Below are 24,744 nucleotides of genomic sequence, written 5' to 3'. Positions count from 1 at the left end.
TGAAACAACCGTGGTAATTGTGGTTCATGGGATGGGTGTGCTCTTAATGCTACACTAAATTGCAGTTAAGGTGTTGGCATAATACCTAATAACTTAAAACTGCTCCAGAGTTGTGTCATGTCCCTGTGCTTTTTAAAAAGAAATAAAATGGAAGAGAAAAATAAATCCAAGGCATCCTTGACTATGCATGGTCAGCATTCCAATCTATTCCAAGGTAAGCCGCTCTGAAGGAATAAAAAGAAACTGTTCCAGGTTTGTGTATCCAAAAAAGACCAGCCTTTCATGTTTATTTATCTGAACAAACTAAATCTAAACATTCATGATACTCAGGATCCTAAAGTAAATTTCTTCAAACTTGATTGCTGTTCTCTCCAAGGTGCCAATGTGGAGAAGCCAGAAATTTTTAGCTGAAGCTGTTTTCAGAGCAAATATATCCAAAACTTCCAAGAAAAATGTCTACTGAAAAAGCTGCCCTACAAAAAGTGTGGGAATTTTATGAAAGGGAAATGAAATAGAGCTCTGAGTAGACCAGGCATGGAAATTGAAGTATGGTGTTCCTGAAATAACATGGAATATTTAAAATTAATCATGAGTGGGTATGGTTTTTCAGCAAGTATGGAAATAGTGATTAAACCAGAAAAGTGGTCTGAACCTGACCAAAATCCCACAGAAGCTTTTCCTTTACCTGCTCTGAGTGTTGGGACAGCTCTGTGGGTAAGGTGTGCTTTGGCTGTTATCAAATATGTGTCACTGTCCATTGTTGCAGATTTCTGGGAAGTGCAATCCCATCTCCCAGGCTCACCATATATTTATGTGTTTATGAGAGATAAATTATAAATGGGCTGCCTGATATGTACCAGATATCCTGATTTCTAGTGGAATAATTAGGCATTCTGCAAGCAGCCTATTGAAAATGATTTTGTAGGCCACCGCTCGGTGGGGGGAAAACTGCCCAGGAAATGAGACTGGAATTGAGCCACGGAGAGCAGAAGGAGCTCAAACACTGAAATACCTGAATGTGTGTCCTTGGTTGTTTTTGTGCAGCAAACCCCTCTCCAAAGGCAGGAGTAAGAACAGCGCTGCGCGGAGAGAAGCGAGGATAAATTTGGTTTAAATTGGTTTGGCAGGGCTGAGCAGAGCAGCCCCCAGCAGCGTGCAGCCTGGTTTGACATGACACATGAAAGGAGCAGCCAGGCCCTGGCTGTCCCTGGGAGCAGCGTGGTGCCCCTTTGGAAGGTGACAGGTTCCAGCAGCGAGGGGCTGCAGGAGGCTCTGGCAAAGCACCCTCGGGACCTGCTGGCTCTCAGCAAACCCAGCAATTTCCTTCCCTCCTGCTCTGCTACCTGCTCCAGCGTTGGCTGATGTGAGGAGAAGGCACTGAGAGCTGGGGACAAAAGAGATAAACAAAAGCAAACCCTGCCTGCCTGGGCCACCTGGGCTCTGCTGTGTGTTCTGGAGCACTTTCTCCGTCCTGCTTCAAAGTGCCTTCTGCGGGACCATTTCCACCACTCCTTGTGAAATTGTTTCATCATCCAGTGAAGATGATTTTATGAAATCTTCCCACATCATCAGGCAGATAGTTTCATTGTATGAATTGAAGTTCAAAGGAGTTGCTGCAAAGAATATTTTTTCCAGATGCCATGAGTCCCAGGATTAGTTGATCATTAATGTAATTAATTGTCTTATTAAAAGACAATTGTCTAATTATTAACAGTTAGTGGCAATTAGATTGGAAAAATAAGTAGATTGGAAAAACATGTTGAAAGATTATCTTGAATACAGACAAGCATCTGATTCCTGCCCTATGTACCCCTCCCAGCCTATAGAAATACTCCTTTTTAGGTTTATACCCTTCAAAGTGGTTAGGAAAATGATATGAGAAACCACAGGATATGGAAGTAAAGGTAACAGAGAGTCAAGCTCACATTGTTAAGTGAAAGATAATTTATTTTAATTGGGAGGTAGAGGATCTGATTGCAGGTTGGGGTTTTTTTTTTGAGTATTCTTTTTTACCAATAATGACAGAATAAATAAGACAAGCCATTTATTGAAATGATTAATGGCTGTTATGAGCTGCATGGGCAGAAGTTTAGACTTTGAGTTAAACTGGCTAACCAAGTTCAGCATAGAATGAAAGCCTAAATTAACAAGCTAGTGGAGCAAATTCTTACTAGAAGGAAGGGAGAGTATTGCTGATTTCTTGTTAGGAAATCAAATTAAATGTTGAGGGGTGCTGATCTGTATAGGAACTTTGTTCTTCTGTCACACAGCAAATACCTTCTTACAAAACATCTCTAGAGATGGGTAAAGCAGCAGTCACAGAACTAAACAGCAATTTGAAAATATTGAAAATATTGGCAGATGCAGTTTCCATCCCATTTCACAGTCCTGAGTTTACTAAGTTCAACTGTAAAATATATTTTAAATAAACCTTTTGGATGATGAGAGTTACTTGAAGCTATGAAACAAACCTCCTGAAAATCAGGCTCTTTGTGATGTTTGCTCAGTGTCTGAGGTTCTGTTTGTGTCACTGAGAGCTGGCAGGTCCCTGATGAGAGCTGAGCCCTCTGTCACATGGAGCAGTCAGGGGTCAGACCCTTGTGGTTAAAAGGATGCTTTGTGGATGTGATGTTCTTCTGGGTCCCTTTGCAGGTCTGATGTCCAATGTGTGTGTCAGTGTGCACAACTTGGCACTGCTTCCATGTCAGTGTGCAAAACCCCCATGGATATTCATGCTCCGTGCTCAGCTTCCCTTTAACACTGATTTTTGTGCCCTTATTAACTCTTTGTCATTAACTCATGTTAATGACCCAGGACTCGCACAGAATTATTTATTTCTTTATTTCCAAGAAGACATCTCACTTCACCTTTAACCACAACGTGCCTGCATGGCAAAATTCCTTTTGAACTCAATTGTGAATATTCAGCCTTTTTTTTTGGTTTTTTTTTTTGGTTTTTTTTGTTCTTTCTTTAGAAAATTCCCAACGCGCTTTGGGCCAATCTGATCCAGGAACGTCTGTCAAACGTGGACTGCATCAAACAAGTAAGAATTGCTCCTCAGAGGGCTGCTGGATAAGCACTTACACAACTCGTGCCTGGTATTTAGCATTCCAAGTCCTGAGCAGAGCAGGGAATGGGGGCAAATCATCGGGGCTCCCGAGCTGGTTGCTTTCTTGAACATCAGCGGAGGGAGTTTGGAGCTTTATTAACAGGATAAAGGGGAGAATGAGAGTATGCATATGCTAATCTTCCAGCACGGAGATGATCAAAGGCTGAACAAGCAGAGCTTTGTTGATTGCCTGGGGCAACTGGCAGAGATGGAGTGGACAAAAAAGATAAACAGAAAATAGATAGAAATCAATATTGTTAAGGTTTTGGCTCTTCTTGAGGAAAGGGGAGGAAAAGAGTTTTAATGTTACTAATTTCAGTTTTATTTCTTTCTTGTTGTGTCTCTTTTTTCTTCCTCTCTTAGGAAACACTGCATTTGAATATATTGTCTTCTGGGTAATAATTAATATTTTCACTCTTAGCTTGAATAGGTTTAGTTGTGCTCAAATCTGTGGCATCCCATGTTTCTTGCTGTATGTTTCATCATCTGGGAGACTGAAACAATTTTTTTAGAACAAAAAAATAAAGGGATTAGCAGAAATCCTAAATAGCATCAACTTTTCTTCATAAAACACTGCAGACCTTACTCTATAATTGACCTATTAATGTTGAATTTGCAAGTAGAATTAAACTTTTGTATTGCTGTTCACTGTGCTTGAATTATATGGGTCTGTCTGGTTTTCCTTGAAGGTCTTTTTAGCTGAGCTATTTTACTTCATTTTAACTCACTATAGTTACTTGGCACTCCAGATTATCTATCTAGTAGCACTCAATGTTTTTTTTTTTTTTTTGTAATAAATGCACACAGGACCTAGGCCCTTCAGCTGGCAGGAGAACCTGCATAAAACCACATGTGGTATGCTGTCCTGTTCATTTGTGTGGTATTTTTAGTTCTTTTATAACAAGAGCTCTAAAACCTCTCAAAAATGCTTATTTTTCCAGATGGGTCTCTTTCCCTGATTAAAAGAACGTATGTTTTCAGCAGCTACTTTTCCCAGTGTTTGTTAAAGTGAGTTTTACTGTCAGTGTACAAGCAAAATCCATCGCTCTCCACAGGCTGCATCCACCTTATTTTCCATATTTTTTTCCCTGTGCTTTCTATGATTGTTGGCATGGCTTTCGTTCTCCTGTCAATAATGAGGGAAGGATCTCTCAGTGAGTTATTTTAAGTATTGGGTCATGTATGAGTAAGGTGACAAGGTGGTTAAAATGCCAACAGCTGCACAGAGTCCTGCCTGCATTTTATGTTCCTGTTGTTGTCACCAGCAGCACTGAATCAGTGCTGGGTGTCTTACAGAACCAGGGGGGAAAAAAACCTTTATGAAGCTTTCCTGACATTCAGCAAGAATGAAATGGATGTTATCAACCCAGCTGAGGTTTCAACTGGTTTTAGGAAAAACACATTATTTGTTTTTCAAAGGTGTGATGCTTATTAAAAACCTTTACATTAATAAATAGACACACACAAAGTGGCCACAAATTATTTTTTCCTTTGAAAGGGGATCTATGCATTTTAAGTGCAGTATTTTCTGTGTGTAACTCAAAGTAGAATTAATGCTGTAGGGTTTTTACATCACTGACCAGATTTATGCCATTTCTTTCAAAACATGAGTCAGCACGTTTTCACTGAAAATGTTCACAGATTAGGAGCAGCATGTTGGACCACAGTACCACCAGCTGTTTGTTTTATTTCTCCTTGTGGTGTCATTGCCTTGGCATTAATTGTGCAGCTTTCATCCCACTGACAGTAGGAATACAGGATTTTTTGTGCCGTTGTTTTGACACTCACAGGTTTATAGATGTCACTGGCATTCTCTAAGGAGAACATTTTTATTGATCAACAGCTCTGCTGAGGCCCTGTGTTATGTGTTCTTGTAACACAAACCTAGTCAGGACTGTGAGGGATCAGGTGGGGAGGTCTTGCAGCACTCACAGGAAACTTATTGCAGACATTATGTTAGAGCCTGGCACTTGTGAGGCTGATACAGAGAATTTTCATCTTGCAGGGTTAGCACAGCTTGGCTGCAGCCCCTCTGCCTGCTGGGGTTGTGGAGGGAATTCATGGAGCTGGAGAGAAATTGCTCAGGATGTGTTTGAGGGAGAGCTGAGCCACCTTCCTGGAGGGTCAGGATCTTTAGAAACCAAGCTTAGGCCAGTGAGTCACACAAAGAGAGGCAGAATGAGCTGAGATTGGTATTTTTTTGTGGCTGCTCTTGAAAGGGAAGGCAAAGAAAACAATGGTTCTGTTTGGTTTTACCTTGATTGGCTCTGTTTGATTTTATCTTGATTGGCTCTGTTGGGTTTTACCTCAATAGGTTCTGTTTGGTTTAACCTTGACTGGTTCTGTTTGGTTTTACCTTGTTAGCTGAAGTTAATAATGTTTTCCCTGTGAAACTCCATGCAAAGAAAGTGATGGTGCAAAGATTTATCCAGGGAGAGAATCTGCCCGTTCACCACATTTTCTGTTTTCTGAGAAGAATGGAACTTTTTAAAACATCTTTGCACCTCACTCCACTGACAGAACTCATGTGGGGCATAAGAGGTTCCTTTCAATGGGAAATTTGGCAAGGTTTGAGCACTTTCCATCATTCATACTGCTCATGTTGATGGGCTGCAAGAGCTGGGTTGTCAGTATGTCTGCTGTGCTCTGAAAATCTCCAGAATTTTAGATCCCTACTGGAAAAGACATTAGTGATATTATTTTTTGGTGTATGTCTTATTTCCTGACCCCTTTCTTTATTTGGCAGTGAAAACCTTGTAATACTTATTCAAAACCACTGAATAATAATGTGGAAAAACTGTTGTGGTTACTTGTTTTCCTAAAAACATCTGTATTCATGACCTTTTTGCTTCTAGCTAAGATTTTTTTTTCCTGATGTGCCCCATAATTCAGCATTATTTCTTTCTGCTGATTCTTTTTCTTTATTCAAAGGCAGTGTCAATTTTGGATTTGGTAATTTAAACAAAAATGTGGAGGATGTACAGGTCAAATAACAGGAGGGAACTTGAATACCCAAGTCATTATTATGGTGGTGGAAAGTGTGAAAGTCTGTAGGCTTGATATCATAACTGAGAGAACTGCCAGCAAAGCAGAGAGATTTACATTTGGGAATGACCTTGAGCAATTCCTTTTCTCCAGATTCCTGATGTCTGGAGAGGAAAGTGATGCCTTTGAAAGTGCATCCTTGCTGCTGCTTTTCCAGCATGGCCTGGGTCTCCCAGGAGCAGCTCACCTGGCATGAAGGCAGCAGCAGAATCTCTGTTTGCAGGGCTCATGTGGGACAGGAGGGAGGTTCCAGCTGGAAGAGAGGGAGCAGTGACCAACAGAGTGCAGGCACCATGGAATTTCTCACTTTTACCCTTTGTTCCAGCCTTGGTGTGATAAGGTGCAATCCACGCCTGGATAGAAGGTTACTGCTATCAAGAATCAAAAATAGATGGCTTCTTAAAGCAACAAATTTATCATGTGAAGTTACTAATTACACTTTAATGACAGTCAGGAGGGCAAAAAAAGACCAGTGTTTGCATAAAGCATGATAGGCATATTGTAAGTCAGGTCTTGCTCTGCTGTGTCTTCCTTCCTCTTGCTCCGTTCTTTTTGCACACTCCCTTTTCACTCTTTATTTTTTTTTCTCCCTTTTTTTTTTTTTTTAAATTTTTTTTTTTTTTTATTTTATCTGTGACATCTGCTTGGAGCTTGTCCCTCCTGTGATAGCACACTACTTGCAGCTGTTCAGACCTCCAGCTCCGAGCTGTGCATGGGGTGCCCTGAGCATACGGCCTTTTTGATGTGTGATAAAACAGAACCGAGCCACTGGGGGTATGGAGAGGGAATGCAGCAGAATATCAATAAACCTGTTCTGAACAAAGCTGCAGCTCTGTGCTGGAATAGACATTTCACTGAAGTGTCAAGTAGATGGATAATATATTCTAATTAGGGACTGACTGATACCCTGCAACTCAGAGACCTTTGGAAATCAGCTCCAAAATGCTCACTGTTTTTTGTACTGTGTGTTGGTTTTGCGTTTGTTTAATACCTTAAAATATATTTTCTGCAGGGAGCTATTTATTGAGCTTTGTTTTCCTAAACAGCCCAAACTTTTCGCTGTAAAATTGCTTATGGCCTGTTTTAAGGACCTTTGAAATTTGTGTGTAAAACTCTTGAAGTTTGCTGTGGGTTGTTAAAAGTAGGGATTGGTTATTGTTACAGTATTGTTTTTACTGCCTGTTGCACATTATGTGATTTGAGCCATAAGCAGCAGTGACTTCAGGTTTTGTGGGGCAATTTTTGGAGCTTTTTTAATTTGTTTTGTTATAGTTTCCAAAAATGTTGCACTCAGAGTGGAGAAAACAAGCCGGATTTATAGTCTTTGTAAATCGGCGTTGATTTATTTGCCATCAGACCTCAGATGCCATTTCTCCCTAGAAGATCTGGCCCTATATATATATATGTATTTTGTACACAGTGTATTCCAAACTAGTGCTGAAGTTCCTGGCATAGCACTACGAACATTGTTCAGCTTTGCCTTCTGCAAGTCCCAAGGGATAAATTGATTTCTCAGCACCTGTGTGACCCTAGCCAGTGGTTCATTCTAATTTGGCAGAGCAAACACTGGGAGTGGCAAAAATGGCTTGCAGTTATTTGAGTCTTGTATTTTCTACATCTGTCAGCAGGATGACATGTTCCTGAAACCAGGCTAATTAAGGAATTTTAAATAGTCTGCTCTATTTTCTTGTGTAATTGGAATGGCCCATTCCCTCCCACAGAAGTCCTGGAGATAGATTTCCCTGAAATACTTGGAGAACCTTTGGACCCCTCCCTGACAGAGCACCAGATTTATATGGGAGCTGAGAATGATTGCCAGCTAATGCAATATTAAAATATCTCCTTTATTTCAGCACGAAGATGGCTCCCAGATTTCCTGTGGTATCACAAAGTTATTTGGAGGGGTGGGATAGAACAGCAAGGACTTGTGTGCTCAGGCAACTGACAGATAAATTAGGGAGAGCTCAGAAGATTCAGATGTGAGCCTGGGAAGTGGATTAGATTTCAAATACTGCATCAGACAAAAACTGAGCGAGGCTGCAGCTCTCCGTCGGTATTTCACAGATCTGTAAATGTTTTTTTAAAGATGCTCAATCCAACACTTAGCTGGCTATAACAAGGACTTAAGGGAGCAAAAGGCTCTTTTTTCTTTTTTCTTTCTTTTGCTCTGTTGCTTCATTAGCTCTGGGAACGCTGGTTCCATTACTGTGAGTTTTCCTGTATAATTTAAGAAAATAATGAAAGCATGCATATTTTCCTCAGTATTCTTGGCATTAAATCTGTCTTTAGATTTGTTTAGCTCCTTTTTTTTTAATATATATATACACAGTGTGGGCTAGTATCCTTTTGAATATTTCAAAACTGTAGAAATTGTTTTGGGTTGTTTTTATTTGAGATAGAAGTTGGTTTGTTTTTATTTTTAAGATTGAAACATGAAAAAAAAAATTGCTACAATACATAAGTTCCCATTGCTGTGTGGCAGTGGAATCAGTGCATGAATTTCACAAAAATATCAGTGCTCCATGTTTGCTTTCTTCTCTCACAAGCATCCATGAGAAATACTGTGCTGTGGAAGGATCAGAATGAGATAATTTTTGTGTAAACAGCACTGAGATTTAGTATGAATTTTGGCTTTTTTCTCTTCCAGGATCAATAACTGTTTCATGTTTTTGTTCAATAGGGATGGATTTTGGAAGGCTTTCCTGAAAATCAGGAACAGGCATGGATGCTGCAATCATCTGGCATTTTTCCTAGGCATGTTGGTAAGCAGTACAAGTTTGTGTGTGATTGCATCCAGGAGGAAAGACTAGAAGGGTTTGTCTCAAAAAATCCTCAATAAATTCAATATCAATGCTGGAGACAGTCACCAGACAGCAGAATATTTCAGTAGGGTTGAAAGTCTGAGGTAACCTGGGAGATTTTTAAGCCCTGTGTTTCACAGCCTTTTCTCCTTCCACGTCAGAGCTCTGTAAATTCCAGACCCTACACCAAGTGGGTTTGAGCAGCTACAAGTGGCTTTGCTCCTGACTTCCATCTCTAAAAATCAGATTTATCCTCAGACTAAACCAGTTCCTCATGTGCTAAACACAAATTTATGCTTCTGTTGAATTAGAGAATGTAAATTTTACCAAGTGGAAACATGATGATTTTAAGCTTGACCTTTCAGAGTGGGGCTGGATTCTGGCTGGTTTTGGGTGGAATGTTTCACACACCTTGACAGCTGCCCTTGCCATACAGGAGAAGCTACTTGTCCCAAATTGTAGTTAAAGGACCTATTTGGAATATAAAAAATTGTGTGGAATGCAGTGTGAAATGATAAATGCAGAGCTTGCCAGTGCACAGTGAACAGAATTTATCCAACTTGATGAATTGTCACTTTGGATTTGATTTGGATGATATTCAACTGTTAATGAAGAACTCAGAATCACTGCAGTAGAGTTAGGCAAAAATGTTTAATGTCTAGTACTTGCATGTATTTTTAATATACCTAATAACATCTGAAGTTGAGTTTTGCTCACAATTATATCTGTGCCACCAAGACCTGAATGAGAATCTTACAGCTCAGTCTGTCTAGTTAATCAAAAAGAAGATTGAGAGGAGATGAGATTTACTGTCTGTGAGTACCTTAATAGGGAGAAAAGTGCCTGAAAAAGCCATTTAATACAAAGAAGAAAGTCATAAAAAGAACTTGTTTGAAACCTGTAATCAAATTCACTGAAAATAGTAATTAAATTACAGTGTTTAACTGCAAGGATGATTAGCCGAAAGCAACCCAGGGAACTGACAGGTTCTTCCTCTTTTGAAGCTTTCTAATCAAGTTTGAACACTTTTCTGTGAGGTTATATATTAAAAAAAATCAGTTTCACGGGTCTCACTACCAAAGAACCTGGGTGAAAAGTAATATTTGTGGTGTAGAAGAGAATCAGTCTTGAGTGCTCAGTGGGAACTTCTGTCTGAGGCTCCAGAGACAATTTTTTATTGCTGCTGGTGATGTTTTTTGGATAATGGGGACAGTTAGTGCCCATGGGTACTGGATTCATGGATATTTTATCCCACTGTATTGGTTAGTAGGTGAAGCAAAATTCTGATGAAAAGTGAAGTAAAATATTTGCAGGGAGAATGCTGGGAAATTAAATGAGCTCAAGATAAATTCAGCCACCTTTAATATTAGGATACATCTGAACAGTTACAGGGAATAAAGCAAATAATTAACAAGAGCTACATTTTTAATTTTTTCTCCTTTTTCCCTTTTTGTTGCCTAGTTATGCTCTATGCCCCAGACACTGTGCTGATTGAGAGGAGTGGTGGGAAAAGGCTTGATCCCCTCACACAAGGTGCAGTATTGTTTGTTCCTGACCCCCACTGCAGACTGCAGTGTTGCTTGGTCCCAGAACCATTGTAGTACTGCTAATGGGGTTAAAATTTAAATGGGGTCCCTTTAAGAACTAGTAGGAATTTGTAATTATAAATTTCAGCTGTTTGGAAATGGTATTTGTTCATATTGTGTTATTTTCACAATAAAATACAATGAAATAAAAAGCTCACTATTGAGCCTGCAAACAGTGGACTGTGGCAGTACAGAATATTTAAAGGTTAGATCTGTCCATGTGAGTTTATAATTTTCCTGTGCATCTCTGCTAGGTCCTGCTTTGTTTCTGAGTTGCAAGGATGCTTTTAGGGTTAATAAAATAATTTCTATTAGATTAAATAAAAGCATTTCTATTAAATAAAATAAACTGTCAAATCGACTCTGTATTGTCTGTTGAGTTTTATCATCAATCATCCATCACAAGATAAAATCCTGACATCACAAGATAAAATCCTGATAAAAGATGTTTTGAGGAGTGAAATTAAGAGGGACATTTTTAATTAGAGGCCTGTTAATTCATGCTCTTAGCTCCTAACCATGTTCCCTGTAGAGGTTTTCCACACAACCTTTGACTGGCCAAGTGACCCCCAGGTGCAGCAGAGGTTGGTGAAACCAGAAGATCTCTCAGAGCAGGAGGTGTCCAAGAAGCTGCTGGAATATCACAGAAACTTCCCCGAGATTTTCCACATCTACCAGAAAGTTCTGAAATCCATCAATGCAGACCAGCCCTCCGTGGATGTTCTCTCTCAGGGTAAATGTGAGCTTTGTGGCAAGTAGAGAAAGTCCTGTTTGAGGGCTGGTTCCTGGCTGTTAGAGTCACTTTGTAGGATTAGGCAGCACAGATGGCTCCCAGCTGAGTTGTGCTCTCTCTAGAGCAGCATTTGGGCTGCTCCTGGTAATTATTTTACTGGAGTAAGTGCAGATAACTGGAAATTCTCAGCTCACAGTTCTGCCAAGGAAGAGCTGACTCAGTAATGTCACCATCATTTCTGTGAGTGTCTCTTCTAAAAGGGAGCCCTGTGGCTCAATTGTTCATCTCCCAAAGGGCCAGTACCTTCCAAAGTCTGAGAGCAACAAGGAGTAGTTCAAAGCTGGGAACATTTCATTGTTTAAAAGCTGTTTGTGCTGGGAGCTTTCCTGTTCATCAGTTCTTGTTTGCCTTTGCTTGACTGTAATGCAATCTGACTTTTAATGTTGATCCTTCTAGAAGAGAATAAGGAAACTGCCAGAAAGACCAATTGATGTACTTTGTAGCTGTCAGTCTGCAGATGATCTCTGATATCCCAGTAATTTTGCATCTCAAAAAGGTCTTTTTTTTTAATAACAAGTGCTGCACTTTTAAGATAAACAAGTAGGAAGTTTATATTCTGAATTTCCACATTAATTACCTCTAAATTACTTAATTAAATTTAAAAGTTCATATCATCATTCATAAAGAATTCATGCCTTGAATTGTAAATAAAAATGTGAGTGCCTGAATATTAATTATTATTAATTAATAATGTAGTGAGATAAATTGAAAACTGGAATGAAAAAATCCTCTCTAGATCTTTTTTTTTCTGCAGTGCATCAAGCAGCCAGATTTTTTTAAAAGAATAATTAGATGTGGAGACTGTCTAGGGGATCATTACTCCTAATTAACTTGGTTATTTACTGCAAATTAAGCATCATTTGTAAGCAGGGTGCTTTGCCTGTAATGTTTGTGCTTTTCAATACACTGGGTTGTGGAAAATGTTCAGAATAACTGGAGCACTGCTTGGGTAGCTGATACTCAGGGTTTAGGAAGCCATGCAGCAAATACTATTTTCTAGTAGGATTTTCCAGGGTTTTTTGCTTAGATTTTTATTGCCCCAGCTAACACAATAAAAAAAAAATAAAAAATAGAGATGTCTCCTAAAATTGAGCAGTATTGTGGGTTGTTCCACACAATTATAAAATGCTGTGACCTGAATGCAGTTGCTGCTGCCCTGATGTGGGAATGACACCTGCTGCAGCTGGGCAGTGCAGGATCCCAGCTCTGCAGGAGGACATGGATACAATCCCACGTGGCTGCAGCTTTAGTTTCTCCATACTTTAGGGCTGCTATGTAGAAATTGGAGTTTGCTGGAGGTGTTTCTTTATTAGAAAATATTTTTTAATCATATCAAAGTGTCTAAGGGAGGGTTTCCTGAAAAATTGTTGGTACAGAGCAATGTGATGACAGTGGCTCCTGAAATCCTGATCCTCAGGGTGTTCCCCACCAGTCCTTTTGTGCTTTTTAATATAGCTTATGACTCATACAAACAGTCATGTTTAAGCTTGTCCTATTCCTTAGCCTAAAATTCTTTTTTTATTAAAGGACTCTTTAGAGAGTCTTTTATTGGAACAGATCTCACAAAAACAGAGGCTGCAGCTCATCTGGGCTCACCTTTAGTTGTATCCACTGCAATCCCAGGGGAACCAGAGCCTGTGCAGGTGTGTCCTTGCTGCTTTGGGCATGGCCAACCATGGCAGGTGGGATCAGTGCCAGAAAGTTTAGCTTTGGCATTTGGGTGGTCCCTGGAAAACCTGTATGGCTTGAGCTGCTCCCTTCTCTGGCATTCTCAGCCATCAAATGGGCACAGCTATGTCCAAACACAATCCCAATTTGTCCTCACTGCCAGTGCTGTGACATCTTTTGGCTTCTTGGTGACCTCTCAGGTTCTCTTTTGGGATTGTAACCAAGTCCAGGTCTCTTTGATGTGACAATGCTGGTGATGCTTCACATGTCCCATGGTCTTTCCAAACCTGCAGGATGACCTGAAGGTGCTATTTCCTGCTTGAAGCAAAATTTAGGAGGATGGTGTCCAACAAATTAGTGGAATCAGGCAGAGAAGCTCAAATATTCTTTACAAGTTACACAAAAAGGATGAGTAAAAGAATAAAACATCCACACTCAGTTCTGTGTTGTCAAGGCTGAGCAGTGTCATGACACACTGTGCTACAAGTCTATAATATTGTAATTAGGAGTCTTAATCACACACAGCTGGATAAATGTCATTAATTTAACATCCCAAGTTTTTACACTTAAATATTTGTTCAGAAACTGCAGAAAGTATTAAATGTAATTACAGCCCTCTATAATTTGTATGGTAAAATTGTAGCTATCAAGCAAAAATTACTTCTGCTAAAAACAACATGGTAAGAGAGCAATTATTAATTGAATCTGCTCTTTAAAATGGTTTGACAGGCACTGATGAAAGACAGAGGAGTGTAATGATAGTGAGATTTCTAAAATGCCTCAGAGTAAATTGCTGACAGGACAGTTTTATATCAGCGTCCTGATTTTGGCTGCAGAGTCTGGATGTTACAGTGATAAAATAAATCATGATCAACATTTTTTTTTTAAAGAAGAGAGTTGTTAATTATTATATTTATTTTTTTTAAAGAAATGGGTTAATTTTTTGCCTTTCTCCCCTGTTGCAGTTCTTGCCTTTGTCCAAACCCGCCACCGATCTGCTGCTCCCTTCACTCCCCGGATTCTCTTTTTTGGCCCCCCAGGCAGTGGGAAGAGCCTGCAGGCAGCACTAATAGCTCAGAAATATGATCTTGTCAACAGTAAGTTCTCAGTAAACATGCATTTTGCTCAATTCCCCCTTTGTCTCTTTTTGATCATTTATCTTTTGCTGTCTGTCTTTCTTACCTGCTTATAAAATGTCTCTCTTTGTCCGTTGCTGTGGATGTCAATTCTTTGAGGGAAGTGAGAAGTATTTGAATGAAGAAGTGTAAACCAAGTATATATGCTGTGACAAACCAGCTCTAAGGTATTTTTAGTCATCATTTCATCATTTTTTATACCTTTTACATCTGTATTTTTCTATTGTTAGACTCCTGCAGTGCTCTGAATTCTTCTGTGGATCAGTGGATCATGAGTAATGATTTCAGTTTCAGCTCTCTGACCAAAATTGGGGCACTTTTAAAATAGAATTCACTCTGAACTGTAGTGAGGTCTCAGACTCTGCACAGCTCTAGTAATGTGTGAGAAAATGAAGGAAGTAGTTAAAAGTGCATCATCTTTCTCCTGTAAAGGAAGTAAAAAAATTTCTGCATGACACTTGTTCATGATTAGCATTTAAATGTTAAGAAGTTCTGTATATAAAAGTGCAGCTTGGTGATAGCATCAGTGCAGTATTTTCCATGCTCATAATGTCTTCTAACAGTGGAGTGGCCATAAATTATTTTAAACAAATATCTGGTAGCTGTAAAATTTGCTGATTAGTCACGTCATGTTAGTTAAGCAAAAGGCAGTTCTGATGGAATATTTCTGCTGTCAGTTATTGTGCCATTGCTGTATTTTAAAATATCAGGTGAAAAACTAAATATTTGTTGATTTTTTCAAAGCTGTTGAAAATTCTTATTAATTGTGTATTTGGTTTAAAAAAAACAAATCATGCTTGACTGTAATAAAAATTATTGTCCTTTTGAATTTTTTTCAATTTTTTTTCTAAAACTGCATGTTTCATAGTGTTCCATCTAGGTCAAAATTTGCATTTTTTTTTCTTCTAAAGTAACTACACTATGAGAGAGTTGCAGCTCTTTTTACTGAAAATCATTACCAGTGCTTTACCCATATGTTGAATTTTATTTTAAGTATTCTATAACCCAAATATTAGAAAAATTAAGTGTTTAATACAGAGCTGGAAGACCATCACTTTTCAGAATAATATTCAGCATACACTTAATTTCTGTTAGGCCATTGGGCATTAGGCTCAGGCTCAAAAATTTAAATCTATATTTAAATAGTCTCCTGAATTTGGTTGAATTGAGTGTGTACTCATTAGGTGTCTTAAACTGGGGTCTGTGCATTGAGTTTCTCTTGTGTTTTTTACACTATTTATTATGAATATGAATTTGCATCTCCAGGACAACTGGTGACTGTTCAAATTGTCTCTTAAACATTGAATTTTATCAGCTTTGCCCCAGGAGCACTGCTGGGGGGGTTCTCACTCCTGTTGGCCTGGCAGTGTGATTAACAGCAATAAACTGATTAAAGGGCTCCATCTTCTCCCATCAAAGGCAGTGCCTGTCAGTGCTATTGATTCCAGCAAGAAAGGAATCAATTTAGGATTATTAATTGAATAATCTCCAGGGGGAATTATAGCTAATATGTTTACCAAATTAGAGTTGTAGCCAGGATTTCTGCTGTTGTGTGACCTCGCCATGTCTTGGCTCCCTCCCTCACCTGGGCAGCCACTGCTCTCCAAGCCCAAACCAGGAATATTTCATGTGCAGCTGTCCTGGCTCAGACCTGAAATCTGCATCTCCCGGTGTTCTGTGTGTGTTTGAAATCAATGATAATATTGCATTAGCACAGTTTTTTAATGTAACCCTTACATGATCATTAAATGATCCAGGGAGGCCCTTCCTGAGCTGAGCATTATGCTGCACCTCCAGCAGCGTGGTTCAGATGCTGTTCAGCTGCTGGAACTTTATTCAGTAATTACAAGTTTATAAAAAGTGAAAGCCACTAGCAATCCCTTGAGTTGTTATTTCAGAAATATATTTGATTAATATCATTCTCTCCATTTTTAATGTGTTCTTTGCCAAATATATTCTTTTTTTTTTATTCTTTTCATTCCATATCCTCACTCTCCTTGCTTTTCACTCTGCTTGGCCAAAAAAAAAAAAACCCAACCAAACCTTAACAACAAACTCAAAAAACATACAACTTTTATTTTATTCAGTGACCTTATTCCAGTATGCAGCTTCTGGGTTCTTTTCTTTTCTTTTCTTTGTTGCCTCCTTTTTAAAATTTAACCTTGTGTCTTTTTTGTTCTTCCTTCCTGTTAGTTTGCTGTGGGCAACTGCTAAAGGAAGCTGTTGCAGACAACACAAAACTTGGAGAACTCGTTAAGCCTTACATTGACAGTGGATGCCCAGGTAGGGCACATTGTTGTCTAATTACACTGTAGTAACAAATATGTAGCAAAAACAAAATTGTGAGTGAATTTTTGTTGGTCAGATTCTAATCAGAGTAGCCTGAAAGTCAATTAATTCCATTTATTCCGTAGGATTTGTAACACTGTGTAACAGAACTTGGATTTCTAAGGGTTTTTTTAATATCTTCAAAGCAGATATTCACTGTTCCAGCAAAGTTCAGATTTCTTGTGCACATTCTGAAATCTGAATTCCATATTTTAATCTCTAACTAAATCTAAATTAAAAATCTGGTATCAGCTCAAACTGTTTTTAAAGCACACTATTGTGTCAAACTGTTTTCAAAGCACAATAATATTGTGTTTCATTTTATATTTGGATGTTGACTTTTAGAATGCTGCCATAGTTTCCTCTACTTTCATGTAAATATTTTAAACTTAAAGTTTCTTTGTACTTCATTTCTATCAGCATTTTTAGTTGTGGGAGGGGACTGCCACAACAAATATTGAGTATACTTTGCTTTTGGAAGGTTCTGCAGGGATTTCAGATAAATCAAAAATACTTTGGGCTCCTGACACAGCAGCTAAACCTGTCTGTCTGTTGCAGTTGCCCTGCTGTCTGTGTGTGCTGGGTGTTAGAAATCAGAGAATATCTGTAATTAAAGAGGAGAAATCATGTTGCAGGAGGGTTGGAAGAATGTTTATTTTGCCCAATTGCAATGGCCTGGAAGAGGAACTTTTGGGAACAGCCCAAATGGTTTCCAGTGGTACAAACACCAGGAGACAATCGTGCTGAAGATGGGGAAATCTCAGTTAAACTTCAGTATTAATGGAATTTTGAGCAAAGCCCCTCAGAGCAAAGAGAAATCATTGTTGTCCTTTATTTTTAGCAAAAAAAAAAATGTATTTGGTAAGGTGAAAAGCTTGAAAACCTCTTCTGTTTTTTGCACAAAAGCTTAATTCTGAGGCTGAATTAGACAGCTCTGAAACATGAGCCTTTCAAATTAACTGAGGTTAAATCAAGGTTCCCTTGATAGCAAACCCAGAGATTCAGGACTTTTCCAAAAGATCTTTGGCAACCTGCAGCTTTGGGGGTGCCATCCCTTTATCAAGCCACAGGGTAATGGATTTTGGCTCTGAACTCCAGTGCATGGATTGCATTTATCCCGAATTCAGTCACCAGCCCAGTGCATTCAGGGCAGGCACCACACTGCTGGGAGCTGCTCTGGGAGCCATGGGAATGCACAGCAGGAATCTCTGCAGCCTGACAGGGGAAATTTGGGTCCTCTGGAATGGGCACAGAGATCTAGGAGAGGATTTTCTGAGTTTAACTCAAAGGCGGGGGAGCTCAGAGTATGGTGTGCAGGGGATCTGGGGTCTCCAGGTGTGGCAATAATTCCTTCCTGTGTGATCTGGTTTGACCTGGATGTGGCAGGTTTTGAGTGCAGTTTAACTCCCACATGGAGATCCTTTTAAACTCCAGCCTGATTTTCATGGTATCCATTAATTTCAGAATCTTATGTGCATGCTGTAATTCCACTGTCTGCTCTTCTCTGTGGAGAGGAGGACTGTAAATACCTCACTCTCTAAATTTCAGTTATGGCTGAGATGGGAGTTTGGATGATCTGTTTATTCCAAGATAGCTCCTTTAAGAGCTTCCTTTACTAAAATGTTCTTTGTGTGTTTTATAAACTCCATCTTAACCATTAAAGTTCCTTAAAGGAGATGCATTCCCAGTAGAGTAAAATAATTGCACAGATCATAATTTTTAGCCAGTCCTAAAAATATGCACATCCTTAGTCCAAGGGAGCTGCTTTCATTTCAGGAAAATGAAATTGAAGTTGTAATTCCTTTCTTTCTCCAAATTAGAAATTATTTCAGATTTAGATTAATTTTTTTTTAATACAGCATGCACAGATAAAGCTGTAGAACACTTCTGAATATTAATAGGGATCATAACTATATTTCTGTGCATTATGCTAAAAATTCTGCCTTAGATTTGCTGATATGCACATATATATTTTATTTGGTGGGACACAGCACAAAATTAAGGGCTGAATAAAGATAAATATCATCCAGCAAAACCAGAAATAATAAGTTCTGTCATTTTGCTAATCCTCCTCTCCCAGGGATAACAAAGAATGAATTTACATTAGTAAACACTAACAAGAATTCATTACTGCCCTCACAAGAGGCTTGGAGAAAATGGAATAACACAGGGTACTGAAGAGGAAAGGTGGGCAAAGAACCTTTGCATCTTTGCTCTCTTGCTGCAGCCCAGGTTAAAACAGGGGAAAGATTCTCCTGCTATGATTGACTGCAGTCAGTTCCCAGAAAATCTCACTTGCAAAAACTCAGCGCAGCCAATAGCAGACAGTTTTGGAAGTGGAAAAGCAATTAGAACTTCAAACTTTTCATTGCATTTCTGGTTGTCGAGAAGCTTAGCTGTGCCTGTGGGTGGGGAATCCTGCAAGTGACATTCCACAGAGCAGGGGAACCAAAGGCAGACCAGGAAAAATGTTGTTCTCATATCATTACTTGTCAAAACGAAAGCAGTGCCATAAAATCTTGAGGACATGCCTCATATATTCTTAAAATGCTTCCCCAGGGGACTGATCTCAGCGTGTTTCCCTTCTTGTGGACACCACTGATTGCATACAATTAGTCATTTAAGATGTGCCAACAGGGCGTGTTGTGGTGCAGTAACGAGGCTCAAAGCCCTGCCTGTTCAGAGCTGACTCATTATTGGGTTTTTGAGGCTGTCCACTGCCTGTTCTGCTCCAGCTCTGCTTGGCTAACCCACATCTCTTCATGGCTTTAGGATCCATCCACTTTCTTTGTGCTGTTTTTCCTGTATTCCTGCTTTGTGTATACACCATGTATTCCAGGAACAGCCCAGACAATTCTGTTATTCACCCCAAAAGGCAACCCAGTATTCCCATTGTCTATATTTTCTAATGTTTGGTGTCTCATAAAGACCTGCTTTTTGTCAAAATCCTCAGTTTTGTGTATGGTGATTTATTTTACCTAATGAAGGCAGCATAGATATTTTTGAGCCCATTAATTTTTTAATTCCCAGGACATTCTAGTCTACACTAGGTGCACACTCGATATTGAAAAATGCATTTTTTGTGATAAGTTCAGTAACCTGACAGCTTTCTGCCTGTCATAAACACTGAGTTGTTCTTTGGACAACCAGTCTGAAATGCAGAGATTGTTCCTTTAGGAAGTTGTGGTCTCGTTGAGTACTGGGTAGTTATTATTAACTATACTTGGGCAGAAAATCACCAACATTGGAGGCTAAAACCAATCTTCTGGTCTCTAACTCCAGTTAGATTAACTCTTGGTCAATAATGCTAAATTCAGCACACACCATTGGCTTGGGCAGCCTGGGAAGAAATGGAGTAAGAGGTGAGTGCAGTGGCCAGGACCCTCCCACAGGCAGCAAGACAAGTGCCATCAATTAATTTATGTTGTTTGATTCTTTCTGAAATGTTCTGAGGAGGCAGTTCCATAGATTTGGGCCCTTCCCTGGACAGATGAGACCCCACAGGCCTGAAGGAGATCTTTAAACAGAATTCCTGTCCTCGGATTGCTCCGATTCTGAGGAGGGCTGGACATGTCTCACTGAAAACATGGACAAACATTCATTAAAAGTTCCATCTACATGATCTTTGTTCACCATCTTAAAGATGTCTGTCAGAATTTGATACTGTGGGAGAACAAAAAAAATGCAGAAAGCATTTTTTATTTCCCCACCTAAACGTCCCTGATGTTTGCATTGTATAAATGAAAGGACAAGCTGGACAAACATTCATTAAAAGTTCCATCTACATGATCTTTGTTCAGAATTTGTCAGAATTTGATACCCTGGGAGAACAAAAAAAAAATGCAGAAAGCATTTTTGATTTCCCCACCTAAACATCCCTGATGTTTGCATTGTATTAATGAAAGGACAAGCACAGAAGCATTTTGGGGGTACCACAAAGATAGGGAGGGTCATCAGTCAGTTGGAATCTGCATGTCAGTCTGTCCAGTTCTCTGGTGAAATAGCATGGAGTGATCACTGCTAATTAATATATCTGTTTGTGAGGCTGTAATAAATAGAGCCAAGAAAAGTGAGAGGACAGGAAAGCAGCATGAAGGAAAAAACCACTCCCAATCCAGTAAGATTCTGCTTTTCAGCTGGGAGAACTGCTATTAGTTTGGGTGATTGGGTTTTTTCCCACCAAAATGAAGATTCAGGAGGTAAGAGAAGTGATTCATGGAATAAACACAACATTGCACTGTTTGCAGCCTGTTAGAGTTGAACACACACAATCTGTGTTGGTTTTTTCCTCTCCCTTTTTCTTTTTTTTTTAAGTTGTAATATCTGAAGCTGTCCCCAACGGCAGCCTGCACGTAGGGGGTAAAATCTGGAATTCCCTAATTTCTCCTGTTTTCTAATAAAAACTATTACTTGTACAAATACAGATCTCCCCTTATTTTAAATTGCAGTGGTTTTAAAGGGGTGCTTTTTGCTGCAGCCTCTGAAAGTTGGGGTCCCCTGGTGATTGTGATCACAGTCTCACTGCAAACACTTTGCCGCGTTCAGGGTGGGTTTGTTTTTTTTACTTCATTTTTTATTTTTTGACATCAAATTAATATTCTCATCACTGAGCCTGAAACACAGATTTGACAATAAGAGCAGCTCCTCTTTGTTAAAAACTCGCCGCGAGTTTGCGAGTTGAAAGGACGAGTAAATCTCGATATCTGAGGGGGTAAGCTCAGCGTTATTTCTTGTTTTTAAGAGTGCTGTACTGGCGAGCTGCAAGCTGTCTGAACATTGCAGAGACCCTTTGGGAGCTCCATTGGTTTTCAGCAAGCCTTTGCATGCAGTGTGTTTGTACTGGCTGAAGACAGCGCATGGCTCTCTAAATAATTTACAAGTTGATTAATAGACTCACATGGGTATAATTAGAAGAGGGAGAGACAGCAGCTACAGTAACGGGTACAGTGCTTGGGGGAACTAGAGACTTTATTTTTTTTAAAGAAACTTTCTAGGGTGCTGGGCGTTTGAAGATAAGTTGGGAAGAGCTCAGTGCCTCTTCTCTTTTGAAGTGGAAATAGGACAGTTTGAATCCGTCGAGTTTAATTTTTCACAAGCTTTAGGGGCCCTGCAGTGCAACTCCCTTTTTATTATTGAAAAAAACTCTCCATTTTTCTTTCATTTTTCACACACATGCACACACACACACACGCGCACACACAGAGTCCAAACAGGAGCTAATAAACAAATCGATTTTCTGCTTGATTTAAGTTAGTTTTACAGCAATTCTATAGCTCCCCTAAATGTACAGCTTGCTCACAAATAAACTGTGTAAAGTTACAGAGATATTTATGAATACACCACGCTTTAATTTATGCATTTTTAAGAAACCTTCACCTCTGTTTGACAATGCTTTTGAAGTAGCTCCGTTTTTCAAGTCAAACTTTTGACTTTTCCTCTGGGACTGCTACAAAGGTTTTTTTATGGAAAATAGGTAGCAGTCTTTTTCCTACTAGGAGAAAATTGGTGGTCAAGAGAACATAATAATTTGGTTTTTTTATTTTCCAGTTTTAGTGGCCATGTTTTTATATGAAATGCAAGCTTGTAGAACAGAAAGTTTTCAATGCAGATGTATAGGCAGTAGGTTGTAATTTTCTTCCCTGAATTTTACCTTTTCATGTGTTGAATCACTGCAAGATGATAGATCAGAATTCCCTTTTCCTTTACTTGAAAATCTAGAATATATTTTTCTTTATTCTACAATCCAGGTTGGTGTATATGTCTGGCAGATACTCAGAGCTGGAGTGAGCCTTGGTCTACAAAGATATTTTTAAAGACCACCCCACTTAGGAGTAAAAACAAAGCAACCAAAAAATCCACCCTAAAAAGCCAACCCTGGAAGCCAGACCAGGCAAAATAAATGTGATTTGACTAAAGAGAGGAGTGCAGTTGTTTTCTGGAGCAATTGTGATAATCAGTCAGTTCATGGGTATGGTCCTGGCTATGGAAAATGGTTTTGCAGTGATATTCACTATTCCTGCTCTTGCTGGAGGATCAATATTCCAATATTTGTGCCACAAACCCTCATGGATTTGAGTGAAGATGTGGCCCTTGGCCATTTGGGGCCTCGTGGTTGTCAGAGGCATTTAAACAGCAAAATACAATATAAATGTGAAGTATTAATCTTTTATATATAACATTGATCTTCATTGCTGGCAGTTATTCTTTAAAATTTAGGGAAGTGGGGGCTCCTTTCCTTTCCTTGCAGCACTGTCTCCTCACCAAAGGGCTGCTAACCTGAATTCTGTGTGGTTTTGAGTTTGGGGTGGAGATAGATTTCATAGGAGGCTTTATACAAAAGCCAGAAGGAAAAGCACATTGCAAGTTGAAAGCATCCCCATTTTTTTGGAGTTTAACATAAATTTCTGGGCTTGGCTCTGTTTCACGGGGTGTAATACAAACAGAACCAGGCTGCTGCACGGAACAGCCTGACAAGGAAAACATGAAACAGCTTTTGTGCATCCTTTTATATTTTTAAATGTGGCTGGGAGGTGTCAGGAGAAGGGGAGACACAGCACAGGGCAGGATCCATCCCACTCCTGGGGGTCTGGAGCACGAGCAGAATTTGGTGTAAAAAGAGCCACAATTTTTCACCGTGTTTATCAGACCAATTTATTTCCTTTTTCAAAATATTATCACTGTCAAGAAGGGTTTGTAGGTCAGATTCTGCACTGTGTTCTTCAGCAGAGCTGAGCTTTTAGAAATAAGTAGGAAATAGGAACTTGTTTGATAATGGCAATGAGGAGTCCAATGGGTTTGAAGTGTAGCTGTTCTCTGTCCAACTGTAGTGTCTCTGTAGAAACAAAAGGAGTAAAAATAAATACAAATGCCCATTTATGATTATATATGATCGATAATTTGGGATTGTACCTGCTTTAGAAATAGTTCATTTCCACTTTAATACAGCTCATTCCTATTTTAAATGACCAAAACCCTAAAAAACCAAAAATAAAATCAAGGAAAGACTGGTTCTAATGTATGCTAACAAGCAAAAACATGTCAGAGGCGGAAATTAAATATTTTATCTCATTATTTGTTTTACTGTGTTAAAAGAATGGCTCCGATTCTTGCAGAAGCCCTTCTCAGCAGTGCAAACGAGCGAGTGGAGACGGGATTTCTGTAGGAATGGTCCCCGTGCCGATCACCGCGCTGCCGGGGTTTGCCGTCCCTTCCGCAAAGCCGGTAGAACCGGAGATGCTTTCGGTGCTGCCTGGCTTCAGGAGGCCTCAGCAGCGTCCGGAGCGGGCGCGTTTTTCCCGAATTCCGATTTTTTTGCCGGCGTTTCGGCGGCGCCGCGGCCGCTGCTGCCCCCGGGCGGGACCGGCTGCGCTGCCCGCCGTGACCGCGGGGTGGCGACAGAGAACAGCCAACGGGCCGGGCCGTGCGGGGCCGAGAGCCCGGGACAGCCCGGGACAGCCGGGAGCAGCCAGGGACAGCCGGGAGCAGCCAGGGACAGCCCGGGACAGCCCGGGAGCAGCCAGGGACAGCCGGGAGCAGCCAGGGACAGCCCGGGACAGTCCGGGACAGCCCGGGAGCAGCCAGGGATCAGCCCGGGACAGCCCGGGACAGCCGGGACAGCCAGGGACAGCCTGGGACAGCCCGGGACAGCCCGGGACAGTCCGGGACAGCCCGGGAGCAGCCAGGGATCAGCCCGGGACAGCCCGGGACAGCCGGGACAGCCAGGGACAGCCTGGGACAGCCCGGGACAGCCCGGGACAGTCCGGGACAGCCCGGGACAGTCCGGGAGCAGCCAGGGATCAGCCCGGGACAGCCCGGGACAGCCCGGGACAGCCAGGGACAGCCCGGGACAGCCGGGGACAGCCCGGGACAGCCCGGGATCAGCCCGGGACAGCCCGGGACAGTCCGGGAGCAGCCAGGGACAGCCCGGGACAGCCCGGGACAGCCCGGGACAGTCCGGGAGCAGTCAGGGACAGCCGGGAGCAGCCAGGGACAGTCCGGGACAGCCGGGACAGTCCGGGAGCAGCCAGGGATAAGCCCGGGACAGCCCGGGACAGCCGGGAGCAGCCAGGGACAGCCCGGGACAGCCCGGAACAGTCCGGGAGCAGCCAGGGACAGCCGGGATCAGCCCGGGAGCAGCCAGGGACAGCCAGGGGCAGTCCGGGACAGCCCGGGACAGCCCGGGAGAGTCCGGGAGCAGCCAGGGATAAGCCCGGGACAGCCCGGGACAGCCGGGAGCAGCCAGGGACAGCCCGGGACAGCCCGGAACAGTCCGGGGCCA

General features: G+C 40.8%; 1 protein-coding gene across 2 annotated transcripts in view; it reads left to right on the top strand.

Moving 5' to 3' along the window:
• The window catches only part of AK8 (adenylate kinase 8), a 73,726-nt gene that overhangs the window by 16,924 nt on the left and 32,058 nt on the right, over positions 1-24,744 (top strand). The window contains exons 5-10 of one of the 2 annotated variants that reach the window (XM_041406393.1): positions 2,975-3,043; positions 8,835-8,916; positions 10,417-10,488; positions 11,074-11,274; positions 13,968-14,099; positions 16,332-16,421. In XM_041406393.1, the coding sequence (XP_041262327.1) occupies positions 2,975-3,043; positions 8,835-8,916; positions 10,417-10,488; positions 11,074-11,274; positions 13,968-14,099; positions 16,332-16,421 (646 nt within the window). Of the gene's footprint in view, positions 1-2,974; positions 3,044-8,834; positions 8,917-10,416; positions 10,494-11,073; positions 11,275-13,967; positions 14,100-16,331; positions 16,422-24,744 lie in introns of both variants that reach the window. The other variant, XM_041406394.1, reaches the window with a different exon arrangement.

The sequence above is a fragment of the Onychostruthus taczanowskii genome, unplaced genomic scaffold (genome assembly GCF_017590055.1).
Source record: "Onychostruthus taczanowskii isolate IOZ18803 unplaced genomic scaffold, ASM1759005v1 scaffold25, whole genome shotgun sequence".
In the NCBI taxonomy this organism is placed as follows: Eukaryota; Metazoa; Chordata; class Aves; order Passeriformes; family Passeridae; genus Onychostruthus; species Onychostruthus taczanowskii.
The sequence above is the reverse complement of the archived record's forward strand: the minus strand, read 5'-3'. Positions and strand labels throughout refer to the sequence as shown.